Source organism: Neolamprologus brichardi, chromosome 7 (genome assembly GCF_056152115.1).
Source record: "Neolamprologus brichardi isolate AB-2024 chromosome 7, ASM5615211v1, whole genome shotgun sequence".
Taxonomy (NCBI): domain Eukaryota; kingdom Metazoa; phylum Chordata; class Actinopteri; order Cichliformes; family Cichlidae; genus Neolamprologus; species Neolamprologus brichardi.
Window position 1 is genome coordinate 67,118,440 of NC_142110.1, and position 26,971 is coordinate 67,145,410.

General features: G+C 42.0%; 1 protein-coding gene and 1 pseudogene across 2 annotated transcripts in view; one reads left to right on the top strand and one right to left on the bottom strand.

The window, feature by feature from the left end:
• Positions 1-26,971, bottom strand: part of galnt18a (UDP-N-acetyl-alpha-D-galactosamine:polypeptide N-acetylgalactosaminyltransferase 18a) — a 232,302-nt gene that overhangs the window by 72,936 nt on the left and 132,395 nt on the right. For both annotated transcript variants that reach the window (XM_087844204.1, XM_087844203.1), the window contains exon 4: positions 24,007-24,193. In XM_087844204.1, coding sequence (XP_087700330.1) covers positions 24,007-24,193 — 187 coding nt within the window. The remainder of the gene's footprint in view (positions 1-24,006; positions 24,194-26,971) is intronic.
• LOC148102323 (uncharacterized) lies at positions 6,747-7,385 on the top strand (annotated as a pseudogene).

Here is a 26,971-nt window from a genome sequence, read left to right on the forward strand (position 1 = left end):
TAAATATTTTCCTTTTCTTTATAGTTCGAGAAGATCATATTTTTATAACTCTTTTTGAACAGTTTTATGTTTGGACGTTGCTTTAATTCCATATTCAGACTGTTCCATAGTTTCACTCCATGAACAGAAACACAAAAGCCTTTTCTTGTAGTAGATACCTTCATTGTTTTGAAGTTACAAATAATAATAATAGGATAGGATAATAGGATAATAAACTTCAGGTAACTGATCTAACATCCAAGACTGGACCCTAAAAATTCTAACTGCTCTAAATGTCCCGAAAGGATGGAATAACAAACAGCATAAGACACCAAATGTTCACCTTGAATCATGTTTGCCTTTTTGCTTTGTTTTGATTAAATAAATATAAAAGACAGTTTTTGTGGTCCTTTTTGTCTCTATTGAGCCTAAATCTCATTGGTGTATTTTCACAGTTTATGTTCCTGATTCTGCTCCGATTGGGCGGAGCAATCAAGTAATTTTATCCAGCTTTTATTTCGTTCAAAGCTCTGTTTCAGCAGTGTCACTATTTCCAAGTACCAAAATGCAAATGAAGAAGTCAAAAGAAAACAGAAAAGTCAAAAGGTCCCAGACACTGGCAGAGGAAACAGCCTAAATTATTCCTCTTCTATCTCATATTTGTCATGAATATTACTGATGCTGCCTGCTGTCAGCTGAAGATTCTTTGCCCTTAAGAACTTTATAACCCGGCTGCGTGTTCGAGTTTGTTTGTTTTGAAATTTGCATTTTAACAGTAGAGAAATAAAAAATTCTTTAAACTGAATTTGAAGCCTAAAAAAGTCAAACATGTATTAAATATCACACGAATGAGTCTGTCTGGGAAAAAAGAATGTGATAAAACAATCTGGGGAATTGTCAGTTCAAGCTGGGAAATGAGACGGCAGTCTTGACTGGATCAGGAAGGTCATCCCGCTGGAGAGCAGCGAGCACAGAGCTGAATCAAGGACTGAAGGAGTGCAGCTGAAGGCTCATCAGAGCAGAATCAGTGGAAGCAGTAAGGTGGTGTCTGGAATATGAAGTCCTTGAGAGCTCCGATTCCATCCTACTTAGCCTTGTAAGCCATTCCAGATCTGAGAATTGAATCGGAGAGTGAGTACAGGAAGTGGCTGGAAAATTCAGCGTTGGGGGGCTGAAGAGAGTCCAAAGAGTCCAAGCAGAGCCAGGACTACAAATGAAGTCCTTGATGAAGTAATATGGAATTCAGCGGATGTTGACCACAAGGCTTCGGGGCTGTGGTGGGATGATAACTTTGGCAAGTGGGACAGCTCTTAAGATTCATGGGGGGATGTTGGCAGCCTGGGCAGTGATCACACACAGAGGGAAAGAGCACTGCTGTTGAAAAGCTGAGCAGATCACAAGATGTCCTGCTGCAGATAACGTCTGTCCCCAAGCAGAGATGCTGTTTGTCTATTTTTAACTCTTCGGCATTCAAACCTCGAACATTTTGAGACATTTCTTTGTTAATTATGTGGTTCTTCCAGGAAACAGAGTAGGTTTGTGATATAAAAAAGAAAGGTTGAAAGATTGCAAAGCAGATATTTTAAAATGTTCCTGTTTTAAAATACAGTCGAAAGACGATTTTTATTTATATTTAGTGAAACAGGGTTTAAATCAAAGTGGGTTGCAAAGCAGCTTGCAGACAAACATAGTCCTTCTCTCAAAAGCAGGGCATCATTTTTTTTTTTTAGCAGATATCTGTACTTGTTGTGTCTTTTCAGCAATTAAGGTGGACCTTTAGGGTTCCAACGTTCTCTTGTTTTTAAACCTGAGACACTTTTTAAGGAGTCATGTTCGACTGTATGAGCAGAACTGCAGCTTAAAGGTGTGAGCTGTGTCAGTTTAAAACACCCCGACTAACTGAATGGTCCATCTTCAAACTCATTCAGGGCAGACAGGCAGGAAGAATCCAGCACTGACATTTCTGATGAAGTGTGTGAAAAATGTTTGGAAAACAGTGTCTCTTAAAATGCTAGGCATATTCCGAGTCGTCCACTGATTGCACTTCTCTGCCACTAGATTACATAAAATATTCAAAGGGATTTCACCTCTGTGGATAAAATGTTCGACGAAGGCAGGAACTCTTTTAGTTTAATAGATTACAGACTTTCTGAGGTTAAAGTGAAGGATTAATATGAAGCTCAGGTTGTCTCCCTATACACAATGAAGAAGTCTGCTACACTCCAGGAACATGGGGCAGCCCAAACGTTTGTCACAAGGCTCAAGGATTTAGGAAATATACCACAATCAGAAAAAAAGCAGATGCAATGGTAAACGGTAAATGGCCTGTATTTATATAGCGCTTTACTAGTCCCTAAGGACCCCAAAGCACTTTATACATCCATTCACGCACACACTCACACACTGGTGATGGCAGCTACATTGTAGCCACAGCCGCCCTGGGGCGCACTGACAGAATGAGTCAAGCCATTTACAGGACAATGACAACAAAGTTAAAATGATTGGTTAATGGTCTAATCGAGCAACAGTATTCTAAGGTAATACCTTTCAAATATGATGTAATACAGTAATTTCTCCTTAATGTCAGAAAACACCAGCGTTCTTAAATGTTAGATTTTCTTTTAATTTACAGTAGCTTGCAAAAGTATTGGGCCCCCTTGAACTTTCCCATATTTTGTCACATTACAGCCACAAACATGAATCACTTTTATTGATTTGCAGTTATTTATTTATAAAAAATGTTTGGAATCATGCAAGATTTTCGTTCCACTTCTCACGTGTGCACCACTTTGTGTTGGTCTTTCATGTGGAATTCCAATAAAATTGATTCATGTTTGTGGCTGTAATGTGACAAAATATGGGAAAGTTCAAGGGGGCCCAATACTTTTGCAAGTCACTGTATATATTTTTGTATATCTCTACCTTTCTTTCCAAAAATCTAGAAAACAGATGTTTGAAAAAAAGTTTTTAATAGTCTTATTGAAAGTTCTTAAAGAAGCAGGTACAGTTTTTATTTTAAGCATTATCAATATTAGCTTTAATTTCATGATCAATGTGTCACCAGCAAAATCCGAGAAGAACAGTTTTCTGACTCAAAATGAGATCTGCCACCAATCTTTGCAAAATTGCCGTATCTCTGTCTTATCTAACAAAGCTGGGCACACTTAATGCTAATGAGGCAGAACCTTACTGATCCTTTTGTGTGTTGCAAACATTACTGAAAAATAATATTATTGATCTGAAGAAGACAAAGGCTGAGTGGAATGAGAAAAATCAGAGCCTTGCCTCTTCAATTTGTGGACTGCTAGAGGCTGTCATCTAAATGCAAACTACCACTGGCAGTTCCAAGAGGGAGAAAACATAAACCTGGCACTGTGGCTCACAGTCATGCATGTTTGATCAGTTCAGGCCCACAGATGTATACGATAATAACATCAGAAATTCCCAGCATTAGAGAGGAGGGGGGGCTCTTTCATCCTGCACTCTGATTGTTCTTGGGTGGTAAACCTCGCCTGTGGCTGAGTTTTTTTTCATCCACTCGCACTTATAAACATATAAACACAGCGAGCCCACACAGATAAGCCTGGAATCTTGATATAGAGGGAAATCTGGGATCCACCTAATTAGTGAGACCTTCACATCAAAGAAAGGTAAAGGCTGGAGTGTTCACACGGGGAAGCGCCACGTCAGCTGAGAGAAAATTATTCTCTCACAGCTGAATATTAAAGCATGTAAGGTGCTTTGGAACTCATTCATTTAGCTGCAGATCTCCAGATAGATTAGCCCCAGCCTCTGTGAACTGCAATTAGTTAATATATCTACAAATTTATGGCAAATAAATTAGTTATATTTGAACAACATATTAGCCAGGAGCAAGTGATTTAAAAAGATCAGTTTTAGAAAAAATAATAAAATAACTTCACATTCTGTGTTTGACATTTTTAACTTCATTTAATTTTTTGTAAATGATAGAAATTCAGAAAATAACTTTTTTGTGTTGTCAAATGCAGATGAAGTTCCATCTTATGTTAATGGAGCAGCAGGTGTGCCATTACGTCATGTCTCAGCATAGACTGTACATAAAAATGACATCAGTAACTGTAGTTGTTCTGTTATCACTAAAAGTATCACTAAAATATCATTCTCAGTCAGTTGTTATTTATTATGTGTTTACAGCGCCCTCTGTGGTTGCTTCAAGTAATGCACTTTAGAAACGGCTTTATTTTGGAAAAAACTTTATTGAACAGGAAGTCGGCTCAGTCAAGCAAAGCAAGTGAGCAAGAAGAAGGGAAACATATTGGCACACAGTTTATGGTGTCCTGTTGGAAAAAATACTGTCCACATCTTCTGTTTATGGTTGCATCGCCGGTATGTAGTGATGGTGAGATGAAGCCTCATGATGAACTGAAGCTTTCCACCCAATTGGTCGACTCATGGTTCGAAGCATTGTGATGATTCATTTGCTCTACTGCGCCATCAAGTGGACAATTCAAGTGAAGGCTCTGTGATTATAATGATGTGTAAACCTCTAAACTGAATAAATAAATTGTTTTCTTGGTTATTTATCCTGAATATTGTCTCAGTATGTGTGATACAAAAGAGAAAGTGGAAACTATCAGGACAGAGTTTTGGTATGATTGTGTAACTGTTAGCCTCAGACAGTCAGTCAATAGTATAATTCAGATCATAGATCAGTACATTTGCATATTTTTATAACTATAAAAAGAAAGCTGACACTTTCGAGACTTTATCTAATGTGTAAGCATCACAGCAGATGCCTTAGATTAGAATCAGTGAGCTGTCGGCTTTCAGCCCCGACCGTGTACGTGCTGTCTGGTGAGAAAGGCGACATTTCACTGATTCTGACGCGTCAGCGCTTTGTTGTTTTTGCACGTCTGCACGTCTTTGTGCAGAATTGGTGTACCTGCTCTCATTTACTGTTTTAGCTGTTTGGTGGTGGTTGAAATGTAGTAATATTTATATTAAAAATCGATTCAGAATTTTAATGAATCGATATCACGTTATCCAAGCTAGAATCGATTTTAATCGATAATCAAAACCCGCTAGTACCTGTGTAATCATGCTTATGTACATCTGGATAATGACACAAACTAGTATTTGGCGCTTCACTTTTTAATAAACTAAAAGACAGAAATCAGATTATAGGATCTGTAGTGTTGTTTATTTATATTATGGTGCTTATCATTTGTGATATTTATTACTGTGTGCATACTTTATTAGGAGAGATAAAATAAAATAAAAAATCTCTTCATTCCTGGTTCCATCGATTAAGGAAATGCTCAAGTAACTATGTAACACGTACGTAATCCAATTCCATAACACAGTGTGATGGGAAATCAGCTGTTTTTCTGTCCATTTTATTTCGAATCTGGCGCGAACCGGTGAACCAGTCCCTGAATCAGTCACGTGGTACGGACTGCCTGCGAGGCCTCGAACGTCACTGCATACGTAATCAAAGCAAGCCTCGATACGCGCTTCACAGACACGCCCCCGAGATTACCCGACACACGATTCGACGCTTCGACACACAGGACACATCACTACCGGTATGTACTTAAACTATAAGTTGCAACTTTGTTTTTTGTGCAATATGTTGTCCGCTAATGCAGTATTTGGCTGTAAAGCTAGTCCTTTTGTTAAGCTAGTTACCTGCGATTTTGGAGGTCATCGGGGATAGCATCAGCAGTAGTTTAAAAAGTTTACATAATTAGACATATGCTATGTAGTAGCATTGTGGTATATAAATGCATATTATGCTGCACATATGTATGTCATGACTGTATTTTTTGTCTTGTTTTTAGTTTTACCCTTTTGAATGTCAGTAAACCTGCATCAGACATGCACCCATAACGGCACAGTAGTAGTAACTCATCCATGAATTTGGGACTCTGTACTATATATCATTAATATTTTTAAATACCACTATACATGTTCTTCATCTTTTGTAAGATATTTGTCAGATCATTTTAAAATGATTTCAACATGTGCACACTGATTTTTCTACCTTTATGTATTGTGCCCTAAACATGTTTTTTTTTAAAATATGGGAGCCTATGAGGACTAAGTTTGGCAACCAAAGTGACAGAACTGTTTTTCTGTTTTTTTGTTGCAGTATCTGTCTCTGTCTCTATGAATAGCTTTAATCAGACCTCATGGTCTAGTGAAACATTAGAAGATAACATTAGAAATCAAACAGTGGAAATCATGTTCCCGTCATGCTTGCTTCATGCAATACGTGCAGCATACTTTTATTGCTATTTCAGTGTTCTTGCACCAGCATTTAGGAACACTGTTCAAATAAGTCTTAACATTAATTAATACTACGATTTGTAATATGATTGAATATATGAATTTATCTCTGCAGGATACATATCACAGGCTTTGAAAGTGGCAGTAATTAAACCACAGATTAAAAAGCCTTTACATGATCCAGCTGTCTTAGGTAATTATAGCCCCATTTCCAACATTCCAACTATTTTGGAAATTCTTGAAAGAATAAGTGCAAAAAAGATGCAGAGTATTGCTTCAATCAGTCTCAATCAGGTTTCAGAATTCTTCATTGCACTGAAACAACAGTATTGAACACTATGAATGCTAAAAGTTGAATTCATTTTGGCTCTCGGAGGAGGCGGACGCACTTTTTCTCCTCTCCTCCCTTATCTTCCCTGCTAGTTCTTATGTCCTTGTCTAGTCTCGTGTTTTTGTATTACTTTCCCTGGAACACTCTCTCACAGTCTGTTTATAAAACCTAAAAGAGAATTATGGATTTGATCAACTGGTCTCTGAATGCTATTGACACCCTTTTCTCAATGAGAAGTCTGGGCTCGGGAGAGCCAGAGTGCCCTGGAGGTACTTTCCCTGCCGGATACACGATGGACGGGTGGCAGACATGGAGGATCGTGTGCCTGGCGGGACTGTCGATCGAGGACGCTGAAGATATCTACCTATTCGGAACCATGGTAACAGGGTTCTTGCTGATCGGAGCTGGCTTGGCCCTGGCTTATCGGAGAATTAAGGAAGCGGAACCGGCTGTTCAAACCCCCACAAGGCTGCCCGCTGGGATTGAAACGATGGGACGAGGCGCGACTTCTCAGAACGGGCTCATTGAGAGCAGCACGGTTAAGAGCTTGGAGTAGCTTACAGCTGCCGTGAATACTCAGAATAACACCTCTGAACGTATATTGGGTTACATCAAGGAGAGGCCTGCTCAGAATAAGACCTTTGAGCGAAAGTTGGATTACATCGTGGAACAGCTGACTGCAGTCGTGAGTTCTCAGAATCGGCTCTCTGAGCAAAAGAATGACAACACCAGTAAGTTTGATACCATCATGGAGAAGCTCGCGTTTCTCCAACGGGAGATTGAGAGACCAGTGTCGGAGTGTTAAAGAACAGCTTTGAAATTCTCATGAGTTGTTGCAAAAGAAAAATTACCATCATAATCTGGCTACCACTTGGGCGCCAGCTGTGGGCTCAAAGCTGGAGCTGAACAAAACACCCTGATAACGACTGTGTTTAGTCTGTTCCTTCCCATTCCCTACAAGGCCACCTGGGTTGGCTGGAAGACTGTTTACTTAGCCTGGCAGGGTGAAGGACACTGTCTCAGCTGAACTATGGACATGCACACACATACATATACTGATACTGATAAGCACTCACTGACGCATCACCCTCCCTACCCCGGATCCAACGCCACCTCCAACGCCACCTCCTCTCTGATGTGGACATCGGGTCAGTTGGAGGCGCAGTCGAAAGATTGCAGCGGTCCCAGATCAGATGTACACACTGGAACTCTTTCCCATGTTGCTGTCTGTGTTTATTGTGCTATGGTGTGTTGATATCTGTGCATTCCTGTATTATCCTTCCGTGTTACACAATTTGATGTTTTTTTCCTCGCTACCTATCCTGACCTGTCTCCCCAATGTGATGTTTGTGTATTGTATGTACGGTTGGCAAGGTCTGTCATCTCGGTTGTGGGTAAAAGACCTGCAACTGACAAATAAAGGCTATCTCATCTCATCATCTGTGGAACCAGCTTCCAGTTTGGATTCAGGAGACAGACACTATCTCTACTTTCAAGATTAGGCTTCAAACTTTCCTTTTTGCTAAAGCATATAGTTAGGGCTGGACCAGGTGACCCTGAATCCTCCCTTAGTTATGCCACTATAGGCTTCTCCACTTACCTCCTTTTACACATCACCGCAGCATGTCATCGCCCTTAGTCTGTGTGTGTCTTTCTCCTCTCTCGTTCATCTAATCTTTCCTCTCACCTCTAAACCAACCGTGGCAGATGGCTGCCCCTCCCTTAGCCTGGCTCTTTCTGTTAAAAGGGAGTTTTTCCTTGTGCTAGTTCATAGGGTCAGTTAATTGTTGGGGTTTCTCCAGAATACTACAGGGTCTCTTACAATAGACAGATCAATCACTTCACATGAGTTACTGTTTGGAGTGGAGACTTATTATATTGTGAGAAAATGTATTTTTAGATTCTGCTTGTTTGCAGTGTTGCTGCTTGTGTTGGCCGCAGACCACTTTCATCAACTCTGTTGGAGTGTAGTCTATACAACAGGCTATTTCTGTGCCATACATGCACCTCATCATGTAATTATGTTTTGCCACCATATTTGGCGATGACTAGGAGCCCATATAGAGAATATGAGATTATAGAGGATTACTGTGAGAACAGCCGGACAGTCTCTCTAACATAAAACACCCTACAATTACTGGACTTTGATTCAAAATAGACAACGCTGCCGATAATTGCAATGGATGGTAGAGGCAATTATGCAGATCGAGCAGTCAGTGCTTTGTGGGTAATTATACAGCAATTTCTCAATTTCTGCAAGAAGAAATGTATAATCTTCCAGAGGGTGGCCGAGATTCGGAGCACAGGAAGGAGCGTGGAAAATAAAGGTTTAGGAGGAAGGTGTCGGCAGAGGAAGATGAATGAAAGAGATGGGGAAGAAAGAGACGCAGAAGAGCAGAGGCGTGCCCGCTGCTTTGTCATTACTACGAGTGAAATCACACGCGTTAATAACACTGGCACAAATACAACAGCGGCTATTATGGCAGTGACGAGCAGAAACATTTAAACACAACAACACATTGTCAACAAAGTGTGCTTAAAGAGAGCGGAAAGTGGACGGAAAAAGCCTCGTTCGCCGGCTGAGCTCTTTTGTGTCTCAGCCAAGAGCGATTTTATTAGCCACAGACAAATACCCCCACTGTGGCAATATGTAGGAGGTTTGTGTCAGAGCTTCGTGCAGGGAGGGAGGGAGGGAGGACTGGAGTGGGTGGACGAGTGGAGGGTTAGGAACCTTGTAAGTGTCTCTCGTCGAATGTGAAGCACACAGCAGCAGCAAATGTTATTTTGGATCCAACCCAGACAGTATGTTGAAGCACGCTGAAGAGCAAAAAGCAAGGCAGCACACACAAACGTGTTACCTGCAAATCGATGTTGAACTCGTGTGTGCGTGTGTGAGACACTGTGGCGGCTGTCAGGATGATTAACAGGTGCAAAGCAGTGTTTTTAAGAGAGGACCCCGAGGTCGCAAAGTGTCCTCGGCTCAAAGAGGCTGCTAGGGAGCAAAACAGCACTTGACTTCTCTCAGAAGAGCCGACGTGTAACGAGAGATGACGTGTTACGGAGCTCAGCTGCCCCAACACGGTCACGTGTTACACTCAACCAGTTATGCTAATGGGGTCAGTAATTAACCACTGCTCTCATTACTTAATGTGCTTAATGGATTCATTAGGAAGTATTTCAACCCAGGGTGGGCGTCCAGGTACCACCGGCTCACTCCTTGGTGGCTGCTTGTCGGGGCCTGGAGCCTGGGGCTCGCTCGGGCCACTTCGGGGGTGGGGTGTCCTCGGGCTCTCGGCCTGGGGCTCGGTCACTCTGGCGCAGCTGGCTGCCGGCGGAGCTCACGGGCACGTCACTGCAACCCCCCCTGGCCAGCCCGTTCTCACTCCCGAGGCGTAACATGCCGACATTTTGTCACGTCCCGCGGCGTTCCTGAGGAACGCGAAAGGAGACCTTCGGCATTCTTATGGTACGCGGCGGGTTATGGCTGAAATCCAGTGCAATGACGCTCCCGCGGTAATAGACGTTCCAGCCCTGTATTCCAGCCCTAAACCTAACCTTATCCCTAGCCCTAACCATAACCTTTTTCCTGACCTTAACCAGGACTTTAATGATGTTAAATAGCGTGTTTCTAAGCGATTTGAAGAAAAAGAGCGAACATGTGTAGATTGAGTCCATATGGTTCTCATACTTCCTCATTTTTCCGAGGTCATCATTTAGGAACGTGGTGGGTAGCCGAAAACGTAATATGTTGACGATTTGTCACCTAGCGTAAAATGTTACGCTTTGGGAGTAAGAACGTGTTGCCCTGGCTTCTGCTCCGCAGCTGCTGGGTGACCCCTCATCTGGGACTCTCCTCAGCTCTTTCTGGGACAGTGGTGCAGCTGCCCCTCTGTTGGTCTTCTTTGGTCTCTTGTGTTCTGGGGGCCTCTGGATGTCTGGAGTCTTGATCTCCTCCATACCTGCTTCATGCCCTGGTGGACGGGGCTGTGGCCCCCCCACACCCTTTAGCAGATCATTACATGAAGGAACTTTTTAAAAACAAGCGCGTCCATGCTCACAGGTGTACACACGGGTGATCACACACACAAACTACACCCTTTTTGGCTCCTACCTCAAAGCACACTGTGCTGTCGATCTTACGTGCTGCACAATAATGTTTAATATTTAGTTTTTACTGTTATATTCACATAGATCATCATGATGTTGTTTATTGTGTTGCTCTCGTTTTCTTCTGCTTGTTTTCTTTTCTTTCTCAACAGGTGATCCAGGTGATTGATAGATGTTTTTTTTTGTCTGCTTATTTAGTTGGTTTTTGTTTTTTTGCCCTTTATCCCCGTCCCTCTTCTCCGCTGTTTCCCCCTCTCTTCCTTTCTCCCTTTTCTTTTCCTCATTCAAGTCTGTCCCGTATCTAGCAAGTGAAAATAAAAAATAAAATAAAATAAACAATAAAAGGTGAATCAAATAGACCATTACGGCAAGTCTGGGATGGTCAATTTGGTAAAGTAAATCCGTTGGGCATCTTTCTTCGCCTTTAGACAATAAATCTGATGCAAAAGAACCAAATGGGACATCAACATGCTCGTCTGTGGCATCATGCGTGCTTGCAATTATTTAAACTCCAGCCTTAAGAGTGTTTATTTCCAGTAAATAAAAGTGTCCTCATTAAAATGCAAATACATGCGACTTATCAGATTACCTGCTGTAACCAGGAAGCAAGGTTTAAATGTTTAAAGTTTCAGCAGGAAATGCAGGCAGGCCAAAATATCCCAAATTGTTGGAATAACGAATCTTTAACCTATAGTCAGTCTATACCTCAGGTGGCACATTGATAAACCTTCCTAGTTCAAAGAATTGCTCCTCAACTGTGTGACAAGTGGGATGTTTGTGAGAATGCACTGCTGCGAATTGTTGTGGAAGTGTCAGTTAGCGAGCGTTCACGGGAATTTGAGTAAGGAAATCGATGTAGAACATGAATTTCTGTCAGTGTTACGATCACGAGAAAGTAAATAAAATGCTGCATGATATGCAAATCAAGACAGCGGTACGAGAGTAGCTTTTGTAATAAGGAAGTGCTCTGAATATGTCAAATCTCAAACTGTTTATTAGTCCAAACCAGAACTGTGAGCATTTTTAAGTAGGCATGACATCATTTTTCATTTTACATAACCAGATGTAATGCTATGAGTTCACACTGTTATTCGGCATGAACATGATGTTTATTAGCATCTATTGTCCCTATTTTAATATATAGACGAGTAAAGAAGGTCACTACTGCTCCAGTAATGTATAGCATTTCAGTAATTACAGTTAGCTTTCCTGAAAAACAGGGAAAGACTTTACTTTTGTCTGATATTCAAACAATACAGCACATTTACATCACTGATTATAGTTCAGCCCATAAGATGAACGGCACTCTGTGCTTGTAAGCAGGAAGGACTCACCTTTAGCAGATTAATGATAATAATAATAAACTTTATTTATAAGGCACACTTAAAAACCAAGGGTAAGCCACGGTGCTTAACAAGTAAGATAGAGAATAGGAGGATAATAGAAATAGGACCAAAGCAAGTGCTAAGTATGCTAGCAGGTAGCTGTCACTGATACACAGGAAAGCAACAGGTACAGAGCAAACAAGAATTTAAATGAGCATAAAAATGCATGATATAAAATCACAAAAGAAATATTAACTAGAGGGAAAGGCAAGATTGAATAAGTGGGTTTTTAGTCGTGATTTGACCAGTGCGATGGAATCAGATGCGCGGAGGTCGAGAGGGAGGTTATTCCACAGTCCCGGGGCAGCCGGAGCAAACGCACGGTCACCCCGGGACTTCAGCCGAGATCTGGGTTGGGTCAGAAGTAGTTGAGTGGCAGATCTGAGTGTTCTAGCAGGAGTATGTGGTTTGAGAAGTTCACTAAGATAACTTGGCGCTAATTTATTAATCGTTTTGAATGTAAGGAGTCATATTTTAAATTGAATACGGTACTTTATGGGCAGCCAATGCAAGCTAGCTAGAACAGGAGTAATATGGCGAAATTTCCTGGTACCAGTCAAGAGGCGGGCTGCTGCATTTTGGACTGTTTGCAGTCTAAGAAGGAGAGAAGATGGAAGACCGTAGTACAAGGAGTTACAATAATCCAACCTGGAGGTCACAAAAGCGTGAATAAGCTTCTCCAGGTCCTCATGTGGAACATAATGCCGGCCTTAGAGATCAGGCACAGTTGGTGGAAGCTAGATCTCACTACAGCAGACACTTGCTTATCGAGTTTGAGCGAGCTATCCGGCTTGACAGCGATAATGAGTTTCACATCAGCTGCTCACATGTGATGGTTTTGGATCGTTCTGTTTTTGTCACCTTTTCCTGTTTTATTTTGAAAACATTGGTTTCTGTTCCTGTCGATTTTTATTCCTCGCTTTGCTCATTTTCCATCCTGGTTAGTTGTTTGCACCGCCCTGATTAGTCTCACCTGTGCTGGCTTCCCCAGTGTATACTGGCTGTATCCCAATTCAGGGTCTGCAGCCTTAAAGGCCGCATTTTAAGGCCGATTACGTCACCGCGACGTGACGAAGGCCGTCCCAATTCGAAGGCTGCTTGAAATGCGTCCCTCAAATGCGTCCTTCATTTCCCTGAATTTTAAGGATGTGGCGGTGTAGACTTCGTGGCCCAACATATCCCAGAATGCATGCCGCGGCGGTGGGTGTGGATAATGACGTTTGTACTAACTTGGTTTTAAAGCCTTTATTTTAAAATATACGCCGTTCAATAGCTGAGCTTAATCAGAGAATGATCAAAGCTCATGTAGAAACAAACAAACAAATGAACAAAAGATTTTCTCCTTCATTTCTGTCAAACAAAGCTGTATGAAATGTTTCCAGCTGTTAGTATCATGGTTGCTAGGCAACCTGGGCAGCACAACGGAGGCTAGACCGTCCCATTTCACAAGCTTCGCACTTCCGGCCTTAGCGGTCTTTGAGTACGCGGCCCTTGAGGATCATTGAGGCTGCAGACCCTGAATTGGGATACAGCCGCTGTCTATGATGCCTGACACCTTTGCACACCGCATGTGTAAATGTGCAAGCCGTTCACACCAACTGCGTCATTTTGCAGGATGAATTTTGCAGGATGAAGCTCGTGGGTGATGTTCAGGTAATGCTGCTCCACACGTCCAACACTCAGATCTGGATTTGATGTAATCAAGGTAGACTTTAATCAAAACTAGAGCTTACTTCATGAAACGGAGCCAACAAGACAAAGTGGACGGTGAGGGAGTCCCAGTGTTAAAACATTCAACCTTAAAAATTACAGGCAGCTGCCGCTTGGCTTCAAATGAAGCAGAAAATGTAAAACCTCAATAACCAGTAAATGTCCTTTCATATTTCTGGAATGGCTATAACTGGGAGCGACGTTGCTAGTTATCATTATGATGCCACGTCATCTCATGACTGATTTATTCACCTCAGCTGCTTAAGATCGCCGTCTTTCCCCCGTGCTCCTGTTACGTACACTGGATTATATTTTTTATCAGTATTTTCTGTATCGGTTGCATATTAAAAGCCTTCTTCAGCTTCATAAACCGGTTAATATTTTGAGGATATTCTGATTTCTCACAGGGACTGTAAGAGATGTTAAACTGTCGCCGTTGCAGAGTCGTACCGTACAGCAGATTGAACTGTCAGAAGTGATTTACTCATCAGTGCGCAGCTAAACAGTGAATCCATTAAAAATGATGGCAGCCTGTTCCAACCATGCCCACCAGCACATTAACTCTGATAAAACCGGCAGTTTTTGACAAAATGCGAAAATTACTGAAAGTCATTCACTCGATTCTGCAAATACTGTCAGACAACGACAACTGTGGCACACACAACGAAGAAAGTCACAGAAGATACGTCTCCTAAGCTGATATGAATGATGGACTTTAATCTCTTGTTTTACTTCTTGAGTAAATTTTGTGAAAATCAGAATAACAGTGAAACACACCTGAGACCACTCGAGCCAAATAAGCTGAAATCCTGAGAAAGGAAAAAAGCAGATGAGACCTTGAAAACGTATTTAGTAAACTGGAAAGCTTATTTGTCTGATTTGTTACCATTACATGCAGGACTGCCCGCTGCCCTCACCCTGATTCAGGTGCACTTTCTATCTCAACTCAGCAATTAGCACTAATTCTGCACTGATGGCCAAAGACAAGTTAAAGCTGAGGGTCACCTTCAAATGTAAATACAGTATAAAAACTCAAAGTCTTTGAGCTGTCACTTGAAAGCCTCGTGCAAAGAAATCAATTTAGATAAGAAAAAAGACTTGCTGATGCTCACAAAGCACGAGATGGATATACAAATCTATCACAACCAAGTGTCAAGAACTGAGTGAGAAGCATCATCGAGAAATTCAAAGAGAGCCACGAGTACAGAACAAGCCTGACAGAGGTAGAAAGACTTCAAAGACTTTAGGAAGAAAACTAGTGAGAGATGTGTTTACCTACCCCAGAACCTGCAGAGGAACGGACTGTGAGGCTGCACACCAAGAAAAAGTCCACTTCTGTAGATAAAACTAAAGGTCTTTGGCCACAGAGATGCTACTTATATTTAGACAAGGGAGAGGCACCACAGTCCCCACAGTGAGACACAATGGTGGAAGTTAGAGGTGGGAATCACCATACATCCCACGATACCATATTATCACGATACTTAATGCACGATACGATATTATTGCAATTTTTTTAAAATATTTTGCGATATTCGGATTCTGTACATAAAGGTAAACTTTATCAATATTCATTTTCTCTAATATCAAAGTCTCACACTCAGTCTTTCTCTCATTTCAGTTTGATTGTTGACAAACTGAACGGTTTGTATTACAGTCTAGTCCAACTCAGCAACTGAAGAATTTTGAAGGTAAATTAAAACAAAATATAATTTTACATTAAATAAAAAAGTTTTAAACTTAATTAAAATAACATGTTTATTGCTGCAAAAAAAAAAAAAGTTAAACACATTTGGACAGTGAAGGAATGTCAGGATTCTTGCTCAGAAAAAGGAGCTGATCAACATTCCACAAAAACGTTTTTTGTAACAAAATATCAATTTCTGCTGTCCCTGTATCGATACATTATTAGCAAACAAAATATCACCATACTACACAGTATCGATTTTTTCCCCCACCCCTAGTGGAAGTATTATGCTGTGGATGCTTCAGTGCTTCTGGAACTTGGAACTAGTGAGGGTGGAATGAATTGTGAAGAAAGAAGATATGTGACAACTTTAAATGAAAACTTCAAGCAGTCAGCAGCAAAACTGTGTCTGGGTCGTTCTTCTTCTTGTCCTGTTCAATACGACGACTATAAACATGCTGGTGCTGGTGAAGAAGCTGATTCTGTTTATCTGGATGCTACATTAAGATGAAAAGAATCAACTCTTTGGGATTTTCTTATCTGGACATTTAAGCAACGTTATGTACCGGCCTGCATGAAGCCCTGACTAGGATCCCATTGAAAATCTGTAGGGAGAACTGAGGAGCACGGTCCATGTCAGAGGAACATCACATCTGGAGGAGATGAGAGATTCAACAAAGAAGACAGGGCTGGGGTTGCTCAGGAGGCGTGTGTGAGACTTGCTGAGAACGACAACAAATTACCGCAGGCTGCCGTCCGGCAAAAAGGACACAAGTAGACTCGGTGCTGGAATGAAGAAGTGCAGGAAAATATTTAAAGGAAGAGTTTAGCAAAGACAAAGTGGGATAATCAGGCAGACGGGAGTACTGGAAGGTTCGGTGTACAGGAAAGAGAGAGGTGGCAAAGGAAAAGGGTTACAGAGACTTGTATGTAAAGCTGGAAGGTTTGGTGAGGACGAGCTGAGATGAATGCAGATCTGCTGTGGCGTTCACAGGTGTGTAAGCTAATGTGTGTGCTGATAATAAAAGACATGGTTTCTTCTTTTAATGCTAAGGATGGAGCACACTTCTTATCCTTCACTTCTTTCTACTTTCTAAAGCAGAAGTTCTAGTAATGCTAGTCTGTTACTAGTCTGTGTATGTGAAGATGACATGTGGCTGTCTTTTCACAACCATTTAGTAACCAACTGGATGGTGATTAAACACATGAAAAAACACAAACAACGACAGACCCATTTAATTTCTTCGCTGAATTATTCCGATCAACATTTCTCACATTTCCTGAGACGGTTTGACTGAAGCGTCTCAGGATTTCTGCAGATTGTGAGAATCTTTCTGTGATGTTTGGTTCTGTAGGGAGGAGGTGGATCGTCTGGCTGAGTGGTGCGACACAAACAACCTGCTGCTTAACACCGAGAAGACTAAGGAGCTCATCGTGGACTACAGGAGGAATGCTGACCCACATCCACCCATCCACATTAAGGGGAGGCTGTGGAGCGTGTGAGCAGCTTCACGTTCCTGGGAGTCCACATCTCCGAGGATCTCATCTGGACGACCAACTGCTCCAAGCTGGTCAAGAAGGCTCACCAGCGCTTCTTCTTCTTGAGGACTCTGAGGAAGAACCACCTGTCCTCAGACATCCTGGTGAACTTCTATCGCTGCACCATTGAGAGCATCCTGACCAACAGTCTGGTACGGGAACTGCTCCGCCTCAAACCGGAAGGCGTTGCAGAGGGTCGTGAAAACTGCCCAGCGCATCGCCGGAGCACCACTTCCTGCCATAAAGGACATCTACAGGAAGCGGTGTCTGAAAAGGGCTGGGAAAATCATCAAAGACCCCAGTCTTATTATTATTATTATTATTATTATATATTGTAATATATCTATATTAGGAACCTGGAGACCTGGTGCCAGGAGAATAACCTCCTCCTAAACATCAGCAAGACTAAGGAGCTGATCGTGGACTTCACTACAAAGCAGGCGAGGAATTATAAACCCCTCATCATCAGTGGCACGCCAGTGGAGAGAGTGGTCAGTTTCCGATACCTGGGTGTCCACATCACTCAGGACCTGTCATGGTCCTGCCACATCAACACCCTGGTTAAGAAAGCCCGTCAGCGTCTCGTCTTCCTCAGAAGACTTAGAGACTTCCATCTGCCACTGAAGGTGCTCAAGAACTTCTACTGCTGAGCGTCCTGACGGCAAACATCTGCACCTGGTTTGGGAACAGCACCAAGCAGGACAGACGAGATCTGCAAAGAGTGGTGCGCTCGGCCGAACGCATCATTCAATCAGAGCTCCCTGACCTGCTGTCCATCTACACCAACGGGTGCAAGACCAAAGCTAGGAAGATTATGATGGACCTCTCCCATCCCAACAATGGACTCTTCTCACTGTTGAGGTCTGGGAAGCGCTTCCGCTCCCTTAAGGCCAAAACAGAGAGAATGAGGAGGAGCTTCTTCCCCCAGGCTATTCGGGCCCTGAACCAGGTGTAGGACTGGACTCTCACACACATCCACACTCGTCCTATAATCCTATAATTTATAATCTTGATCTTTCTGCTATTTGCACATTTTTTTATTTTTTTTTTTTACTGTAAATTTCTAAGTTAATTTGTAAATTTTGTAGTAACCTGTAAATTGTAAATACTGTAAAACTTTTTTACTTTGTCATTTAATGGTCGGGCATTGTACAGCTACAAGCATTTCACCCCCATGTCATACTGTGTATGGTTGTGTGTGTGTGACAAATAAAATTTGAATTTGAATTTGATATCATGGCTAAAGCACTTCTGGATGGATGCAAACTGCATTTCGTTGCCCTGTACCTGTGCATGTGCAATGACAATAAAGTTGAATTCTATTCTATTCTATTCTGTAGATGAAGAAATCCCCAAGTTCCTCACACAAACACACTGAAGCATATTATTGCTAAACTATTTGCTCACACAGTCATTCACATATTGGTAACATGTCCGCATCTCTGCTTCTGAAAGACTCGACCTCCAGTGAACCTCGAGAGCATCTCGCTGCCGAGGGACTCCTCTATCAATCCTTTATCTGAGGCCTGATTTGAAACTATTGGCAACAACAGCGTGAGCTGCATATGAAAGTTCCAGCTTGAACCAGTTGTACACAGAAACATCAAAACCCTCAGAAAGCAGCTTCAAAGGCTTTGGACCGATCTTCAAAGCGCGCGGCGCAGTGTTGCATTTTAGTCGCTGAATTAAACATGTTTCCAAGTCATGCAGCCGTAACTGGAGCGCTGAGGTGGAAGCTCCGTAGGTCAAAGTTGTCCTCGTGTGTTAAAGTTTATCAATGATTTATATACGACATCACTAAGAACGTGACACCGCTGAATGGAAATGGAAAGGAACTGTTTGATTTAAATGTGTTCAAACACAGAAGAACGATGTTTAACCATCGCCTTTGTTTATATTGGGTTATTCTGGGCTCCTGACTAAATGCTTGTGATAGCAAAGCGGAGACGTTTGTGTTCTTTGTTTTTGCATTTTTATCACGCTGTTATTATTTACAGCCAGATAAACAATGAATCTCTCTGTTGCTGCAAGTGAAGGATTACCTCATGATCTTGTTCCCAAGTGATGGGAACGTGGAGCGTGAGATGAAAAGTCGGATTGGTGCGGCATCAGCTTTAATGCGGGCCTCGTATCAGGCTGTTGGGGTGAAGAGAGAGCTCAGCACTGGCAAAGCTTCCAATTTAGCAGTCAATCTGTGCTGTAACCCTCATCTATCGTCATCGGCTCTGACTGGTGACCGAAAGAATGTGGCCAAAATGAGTTTCCTCTGCAGGGCGGCTGAGCTCAGCTTTACAGATAATTTGAGAGAAGAGCAGCTCCTACACATGGAGGTGGTTTGGGCATCTGAGGGGATGTCTGCATCAGTGGTCATCACTATGGAAACATATTTATAAACTCTTATTTGGCCCAGAAGTGTCTCAGAAGTGTCTCAGAAGTGTCCTTATGGAGCAACTGAAAAATGTATGTATGTATGAATAAAATGAAGACTGATCTGTTCTGATATTCCAAATAATAAAAGAAACAACATGTCAATAATAACTTTTAAATGGATTTTGTTTTGATAAAACATTTTAAAGTTTGTGGATGAAGAGAACTTTGAAAAGACGTGCACCTACGCTCCCGGCGCTTCTTTTCCGAAGCATTTGATGTATTAAACAAATATGTAAGACTACGTTCTTCCATTTGCGCAACATCTCTACAGTTAGAAATATCCTGTCTCAGAGTGACGCTGAAAAACTAGTTCATGCATTTATTACTTCCAGGCTGGACGACTGTAATTCATTATTATCAGGAAGTCCTAAAAACTCCCTGAAAAGCCTTCAGCTAATCCAAAATGCTGCAGCAAGAGTCCTGACAGGGACTAGAAAGAGAGAGCATATTCCTCCTGTTTTGGCTTCCTGTTAAATCCAGAACTCAAAATCCTGCTCCTCACATACAAGGTCTTAAATAATCAGGCCCCATCTTATCTTAATGACCTTGTAGTACCATATCACCCTATTAGAGCACTTCGCTCCCGCTCTGCAGGCCTACTTGTTGTTCCTAGAGTATTTAAAAGTAGAATGGGAGGCAGAGCCTTCAGTTTTCAGGCCCCTCTTCTGTGGAACCAGCTTCCAGTTTGGATTCGGGAGACAGACACTATCTCTACTTTTAAGATTAGGCTTCAAACTTTCCTTTTTGCTAAAGCATATAGTTAGGGCTGGACCAGGTGACCCTGAATCCTCCCTTAGTTATGCTGCAATAGACGTAGGCTGCCGGGGGATTCCCATGATGCATTGAGTTTTTCCTTTCCAGTCACCTTTCTCACTCACTATGTGTTAATAGACCTCTCTGTATTGAATCATATCTGTTATTAACCTCTGTCTCTCTTCCACAGCATGTCTTTATCCTGTCTTCCTTCTCTCACCCCAACCAATCACAGCAGATGGCCCCGCCCCTCCCTGAGCCTGGTTCTGCTGGAGGTTTCTTCCTGTTAAAAGGGAGTTTTTCCTTCCCACTGTTGCCAAAGTGCTGCTCATAGGGGGTCATATGATTGTTGGGTTTTTCTCTGTATCTATGAAGCGCCTTGAGGCGACTTTTGTTGTGATTTGGCGCTTTATAAATAAAATTGAATTGAATTGAATTGAATTTGATGTGCTAAGATGGCAAACCGAGCTCACGAATACTGCTGGATATTAGCAACGACTAAAACCCAATGCTATGTCAGCAATTCTGACCCTCAACAAGTCTTAATGTCCTTAGATAGTGAGTTTAATCACTTTATGAAACATGAAAGAGGGAATGTTACGAGTAATGTAGCCCTGAAAGCCAAGCAGTTGTCACATCCTGAGCTTCCTGATCAGAGAGGAGTGTCGGGTCACTCAGCTCAGCAGTCTATAAGCCAATTAGACCCCTCCTCCACACACACACACACACACACACACACACACACACACACACACACACACAAATCACTCTCTCATGTAATGATCTTCTCTTTGATGTACAGTTTGAGTAACGTCTGTAACGTTGTTACGCTCGGGTTCAAACTGAAACGACTGAACGGAGATGTCTCAGCACTCGATGTCGCCGGTCAGATCGTGTTTCAGTGTAAACAACAAACGCTGCCTACAAGTTAAAGGATTTTATGTTTCTAAACTGTCACAAAGTAACCTGCATTCAGTAAACGTGACGTCTGACCTTGACAGTAAGGTGCAAAACGTCGGTGCGGTACCATTTCAACAATCCTAGGTTGCCTTTTTTCTCGCGTCATTGTGTTCACAGATGCCCGCCCACTCTCCGTGACAACAACCCCCCCGTCAGCCTTCAGACTGAGGCGTAAAAAGCTGCACATGCATTCAGCCTCAGAGCTCCTTTGAAGGGATGTGACAAATCAGATTTCACAATGCAAATACCGATCTCTCCTTTTCATCACGAAGATGATTGTGGCAAATATTTGTTTCCTTCGACACTGTCGGGAAAAAACACGTTTCCAAGAATGAGCACGCAGACGAGCCACCACCTCAGACGCCTTTGTGGTTGTTGTTATAATTCCTTTTAAGGTGTCTTGGTTTAATGTCAGATGAGGATTATTCCTTTAACAATGACCTTTTATTAAAGCCTACAAGAGGAAAGTATGAAATGCTAAAAATCAAACTTTATTTTGTTTTCTGGCGCGTTCACGCAGCAGAATTGAGTTCAGGTTTCACTGAGCAGATTCTTATTTCTACTTGGATTAAGTGATTCTGTGATGTAGTCACTGCAGATGTGTTTCTTTGTTGATCGGAGCAAAGACAAAGTGCGTAACCAGAGCGCTGCAGGTTTAATTAAGCACCCCTTTATTTAGCAGAATCAACCACTTCATCTCTTTTATCCACCCGGGTGTTTGGAATTAAATCACCTCACTGCCAGCCTTTCACACGATTAACTCTGTGGCCTAAAATTCAAATAAATATGTCAGAGCCTCTGTGGCTCTCTGGAACTGAAGCTTTGCACCTGCCTGACTGATGAATATGTGAGAAAATGGGTTACAGCACCACAAGTTTGTTATAGTAGTCAGAGCGACGGAGGAACGCAGCGATCCCGTCATGAATCAGCTTATAAATAGATTATTTCTTCCATTGTGTGCTGAAATTCTTCAACCGCTGCTGTAATAAATAAGGGAAAAGATGCCTCCTTTCTGGGCATTACCTATAATATTCTCTTTAGTTTACACTGGTGCAATCAGTGCAGTTTAATTGTTTTTATATAGCACCAATTCACAGTAAGAGTTGCCTCGAGGTGCTTTACATTACAAAGTAAAGACTCTACGATGTTACAGAGACAACTCTAACTAATGATCCGACATGAAAGAAAGCAGTCTGGGATATTTGCTTCATCTGTGTGTTAAGGAGTTCCTCACAGGTACAGGTTAAAAGCCTGTGGTCTGTAATAATCTTAACAGAGATAAGTTGATGATTATGCTGCCCTCACGACACGTGACCATGTGAAGCTAGACAGCTAGCGAACAAAATAGACGAGATCTTCCACACAAGGCTTGCTTTTCTTGCTTTTAATGAAGATCCTTTAAAGCCTTATCCTCTCTCAAGGCTTCTCCTTGCTATTTCTTATTTGTAACTGAAATATACAGAAAGTGAAAATAAATTGCTAGCTAATACACATCTTAATGAGAAACTTAGCCTAGCTTAACACGTACGTTACATTAGCATCGCAGTTAACTCGGGGTAAACACATAAAAGTTACTTCTGAACATATTAATACTCACAAAGACGAACGTTTCCCAAGGTACAAGCGTGTAGGCCACTTTTATCGTGTACATGAACTCGTTCACTCTTTTAATACTGCCGAAGCACTTTTCTGTGATTTCTGTGGGGAAGCTGTGATTTCTTTTTCTCTGATGTTTCACATTAAATTTTAAAGAAATTCATGGAGAAATCCAGGGCTCAGAGGTTAATCCTGTTTTCCTCCGTCGATGACACATTATAAGATGTCTCCGCTTCACAGTGGGCTTCTTTGATAGAGTAAGAAACTACGTAAAACGTGTTACCTTTGTGAATTCTATCAGAGAGACAAACCTCTCGATTTATTGCTTTAAGCCTGCAGCACCACTAACTAACACACTGTGGAAGCAAAGCATGGAGTAGCTGGTCATATGTTACTGAAGGCAATAATAATTTACATTTTGCTACAGTACTTTTCGATCGACTTCCCCAGTGTTGTGTGGTCCGGTGTTCTAAATTTAAACGTTGTTATCAAAAGGAGGATCTTCAGCCTTCAGTTTCTCCATGCACCATATATCAGGACTGAGAGTGTGATTAAAGCGATGAGTGGACCTATTAGCATTTTAAGAGAAGTCATTTGAGTCTCATTATGACTTAGGTGCAGTGTTGAGGCTTTATAGGTGTTAGCGGGGCCTGCAGTGGTGGTGTCGGGTTCTTTCTCCAGCTTCAGGTGCCACCCTTTTGTACACCATCCTGACAACACCTGAAATGAACAGGGTTCATGATGGTGGGTGGCTGGGCTTGTAATACACTTGTGGTTTACACCAGTTTACACTGTTATGAAGGGTTAAATTAGCTGTGGAGACATAAAACCTGTGAACGTGTTTATTTCTGCAGTAAAGCTACAAATCAAGGGAGTGCAGTCCCCCACCTTTCTCAGTGGCTTTATTTTTCAAATCCTATTTTTCAAGCCTCGTATTGTTTTCTTCAGCTTGTAGCCATTGTGGATTTTTGAAAGCAGGAGTAAGCTGTCCATTTGTTGGGAACTATTTTCAGCTGAATTGGTGCAAATCTGCTGTTGCAAATGCGCCTGCATGATCCCATTCTTTAGAGGAGATTCTGAAAAGTTATTATTGTTATTTATATGCCATTAGCATCGGCCCTGTGCTATATGCTGAGACAATCCTGTTCTTTGTGGACTTCACAATGTCTTTGGCTGCAAATGTCCTTAAAACGACACTCGCTGCCAGTGTGAGCCAGCAGCTGCACGGAGCTTGCTTTAAGTGGAAAAAAGCTGCTCACCATCCAGTGTTGAACTCCACGTGTGCGTCGAACAAAGCGACAACAGGGGCAGAAGCTGCCCTCCAGCCGCTCACTCTGGACCTGATCAGTCCTTCCTGCTTATCATGGCGGACCACCTTGATGAACCCCGGGCCGTGCTGAGCATTGGTCTCGTCCACAAAGTTCTGCAGATGCTCCTTTAGCTCCACTGGAGAGAGACACACACAGATTTAAGCATATTGTTAGCAGAAGTAGGATCTCTGACATGTGTTGTGTGACTGATCTAATCGACAATACTCCACAAAGCTCACACATGCTGTATTGACATAATTCCACATGCTAGGAAAGGCAGTGCAGGAAGACACCGGCTGAGTTAAACTGATGAGCAGCAGGAAGGAAGCGCTGCTGGGAACACCATCTTGAATATGGCCGAACCATTAGGTCTAATTGTATAAGACGGAAAGAACAATGAGACGACACCGTCAGTGGCTGACTTTGTGGACAAATATGTGCACATACTGGTTTTGGACGAGGATTGTTTCGTCATAGTTCGGACTTTGTTCTCTTTATAATTCAGAATAAAAATAAAGAGACAAACTACCAATCTCACACAGAGTATGTTTGTTTGTTCTGGAGAAAACACTGATGACATCATGGCCAACCCAACTGATGGCTCCTTATGCTGGGACCAGTAAAAAGTATATCAGTCATGCTGTGTTTCCACCAACTGCAATCACAACTTCACATGGATATTAACCTGACTGTGAAAAAAAACCCTGTAGTGCCTTTTTTTAAAGGCCAGTATTTTCAGATTATATGTATTTGATGTTACAGGGAGTCGTTAGTATGCAAAACAGCAGGATAGTGATGATGTTGGAGCTCAGTCCAAGCATTTCATTTGTGCCTAAAGTTAAAAAATTGAGTATTTCTCAAGGAAAAAGATTAGAACAAAAAGAAATTATGATATTTTGTCACAGGTGTAGTTTATGGTCGGAGAATGGAGCCTCTCCTATCTGAAATATTTACAGCAGCTGTGACCGAGACAGTCGATCCTGGTGGTGTGACTGAGTTTCTGGAGTTGACAATGGCTGCTGATCCAAATGTAGTCCAGTAGCAGTGTTGGGGAGTAACAGAATACATGTACCGCCGTTACGTATTTAAAATACAAAATATGAGTAACTGTATTCCGTTACAGTTACCGTTTAAAAAGGTGGTATTTAGAATACAGTTACTTTGTTGAAATAAATGGATTACACGGCGGTACTTCCCTGTTTCATATTGTGGCGGGTCAGGACTGTTTGGGTTTTGTTTGACAGCTACGTTCTGTTGTTCCAGGCGGCAGCGTTACGGTTGCCATGGTTACAGGGTGACGCTCTCTCTGCGTGTTTCCTGGGTGAGAGAGGCCTTTTTGTTGTTGTTGTGCTAAGCTAACAGGCAGAATGCTACAGGTATAGCTCTAAAGAATGTAGCATCATGGGCAGTGTAGTCCGTGCTGCAGGGAGAATGGACTGCCATACACGTTATGTTTCTGTGAGCGAGGGAGGGAGAAAAAGGAAAAGTACGAGCTGCCATCGAGCAGAAACGGGAGCTGGAAGCATGTAAATATAATAATAACCACTGCAGCCAAGAAGAGAGCCTGACGAGCCCAGTTGTAAGTAAGCTATTAAGACTCGACTGTACACCGTGTTCGTGTTTTCCTCTGAATCAATAAGTCCCGTTGGAGCAGCCTTTCAACGCCTCTCTCTGTCTCTGCTAGCAAACTTGACCCAGACAACAAAGTAAAGCTAGTTTTCAGCTATGAGCCCGACACAGAACCCGACGTCTTAGCCAGAGGTCCCTTTACTACGGTTCGGAGCCGCGGACCTTCAGTAACAGTAATAAATCACAGCAATAGTACATTCATGTAGTTGTAAACAGCATGATAATATATTAAGTAATCCAAAGTATTCAGAATACGTTACTCTCATTGAGTAACGTAACGGAATATGTTACAGAATACATTTTGGGGCATGTAATCTGTAATCTGTAATGGAATACATTTTAAAAGTAACCTTCCCAACACTGTCCAGTAGCAAGTATAGCAGCACCCTTGATGTGCATCTTGCATCTTTGAATGAGGTGATTTTTAGACAATCGCATGCTTGTAACTCTGTGGCAACAATCTGAAGAAACAAAAGGCCTCTGTGCCAAAGGGAAAAAGTTACCTCAGTTTTGCACAGAAGGAACAATCCAACATTTTTTCTTTAGAAGAACTTACGGCTAGCCAGGCCTGACTATTCAACATCAGAGTTGGACTTCAAAAAACCTTCTGGTCCTGTAGGTCCTATAAGAGTATAATTTTTCGTCTGGGTCTCTTTAATGACGTTTCTGCTGTTTATGGACTCAGTCAGTCATTCTGGATCTTACTGAAAAATAAATTCATTGTATTTTATGATTCTTGGTCTGACTGTGTTTCTAGGTCGAGGGCTATCCATCGTGCGTTCACTGTGATCGGTAAGTGAGTTAAGGCTCTTTCGCATTATGTTCACTTTTCCAGCCCTGGAGCCATTTTCATTTTTTCTTGCCTCCCCTTTTTCATCCTGAGTGACTTCACACAGACCTTGATTCACTCAAAAAAAAAACATGCACAGAATATTTACGGCACACGTATATGCCATCTGCCCGCAGTGGAACAGCGGACGTCTTCATTTCCTGGTTGTGATTTTTCTGTGTTGTAATCCTGCCCGGAGGCTACGGCTGCTGCTTTTCTTTTTCTATTCATTATTACCATCAGCCTGGATTCTCTAGTCTCTCTGTTTCTTTTTAATGAGCCACAGTTTGCTGCTGACCTGGAAGAAAGATGAGCTCATTTACAACAGGAGTTGGGAGGATCTGAAAAGCACCTTACTGTGTTATATGTACATATGCGATGACTTCTAAGCACTCAAAAGAAAAAAAATGAAGTCATTAAATCAAGCCCAATTAGCCCGGCCCACACCATGCAACG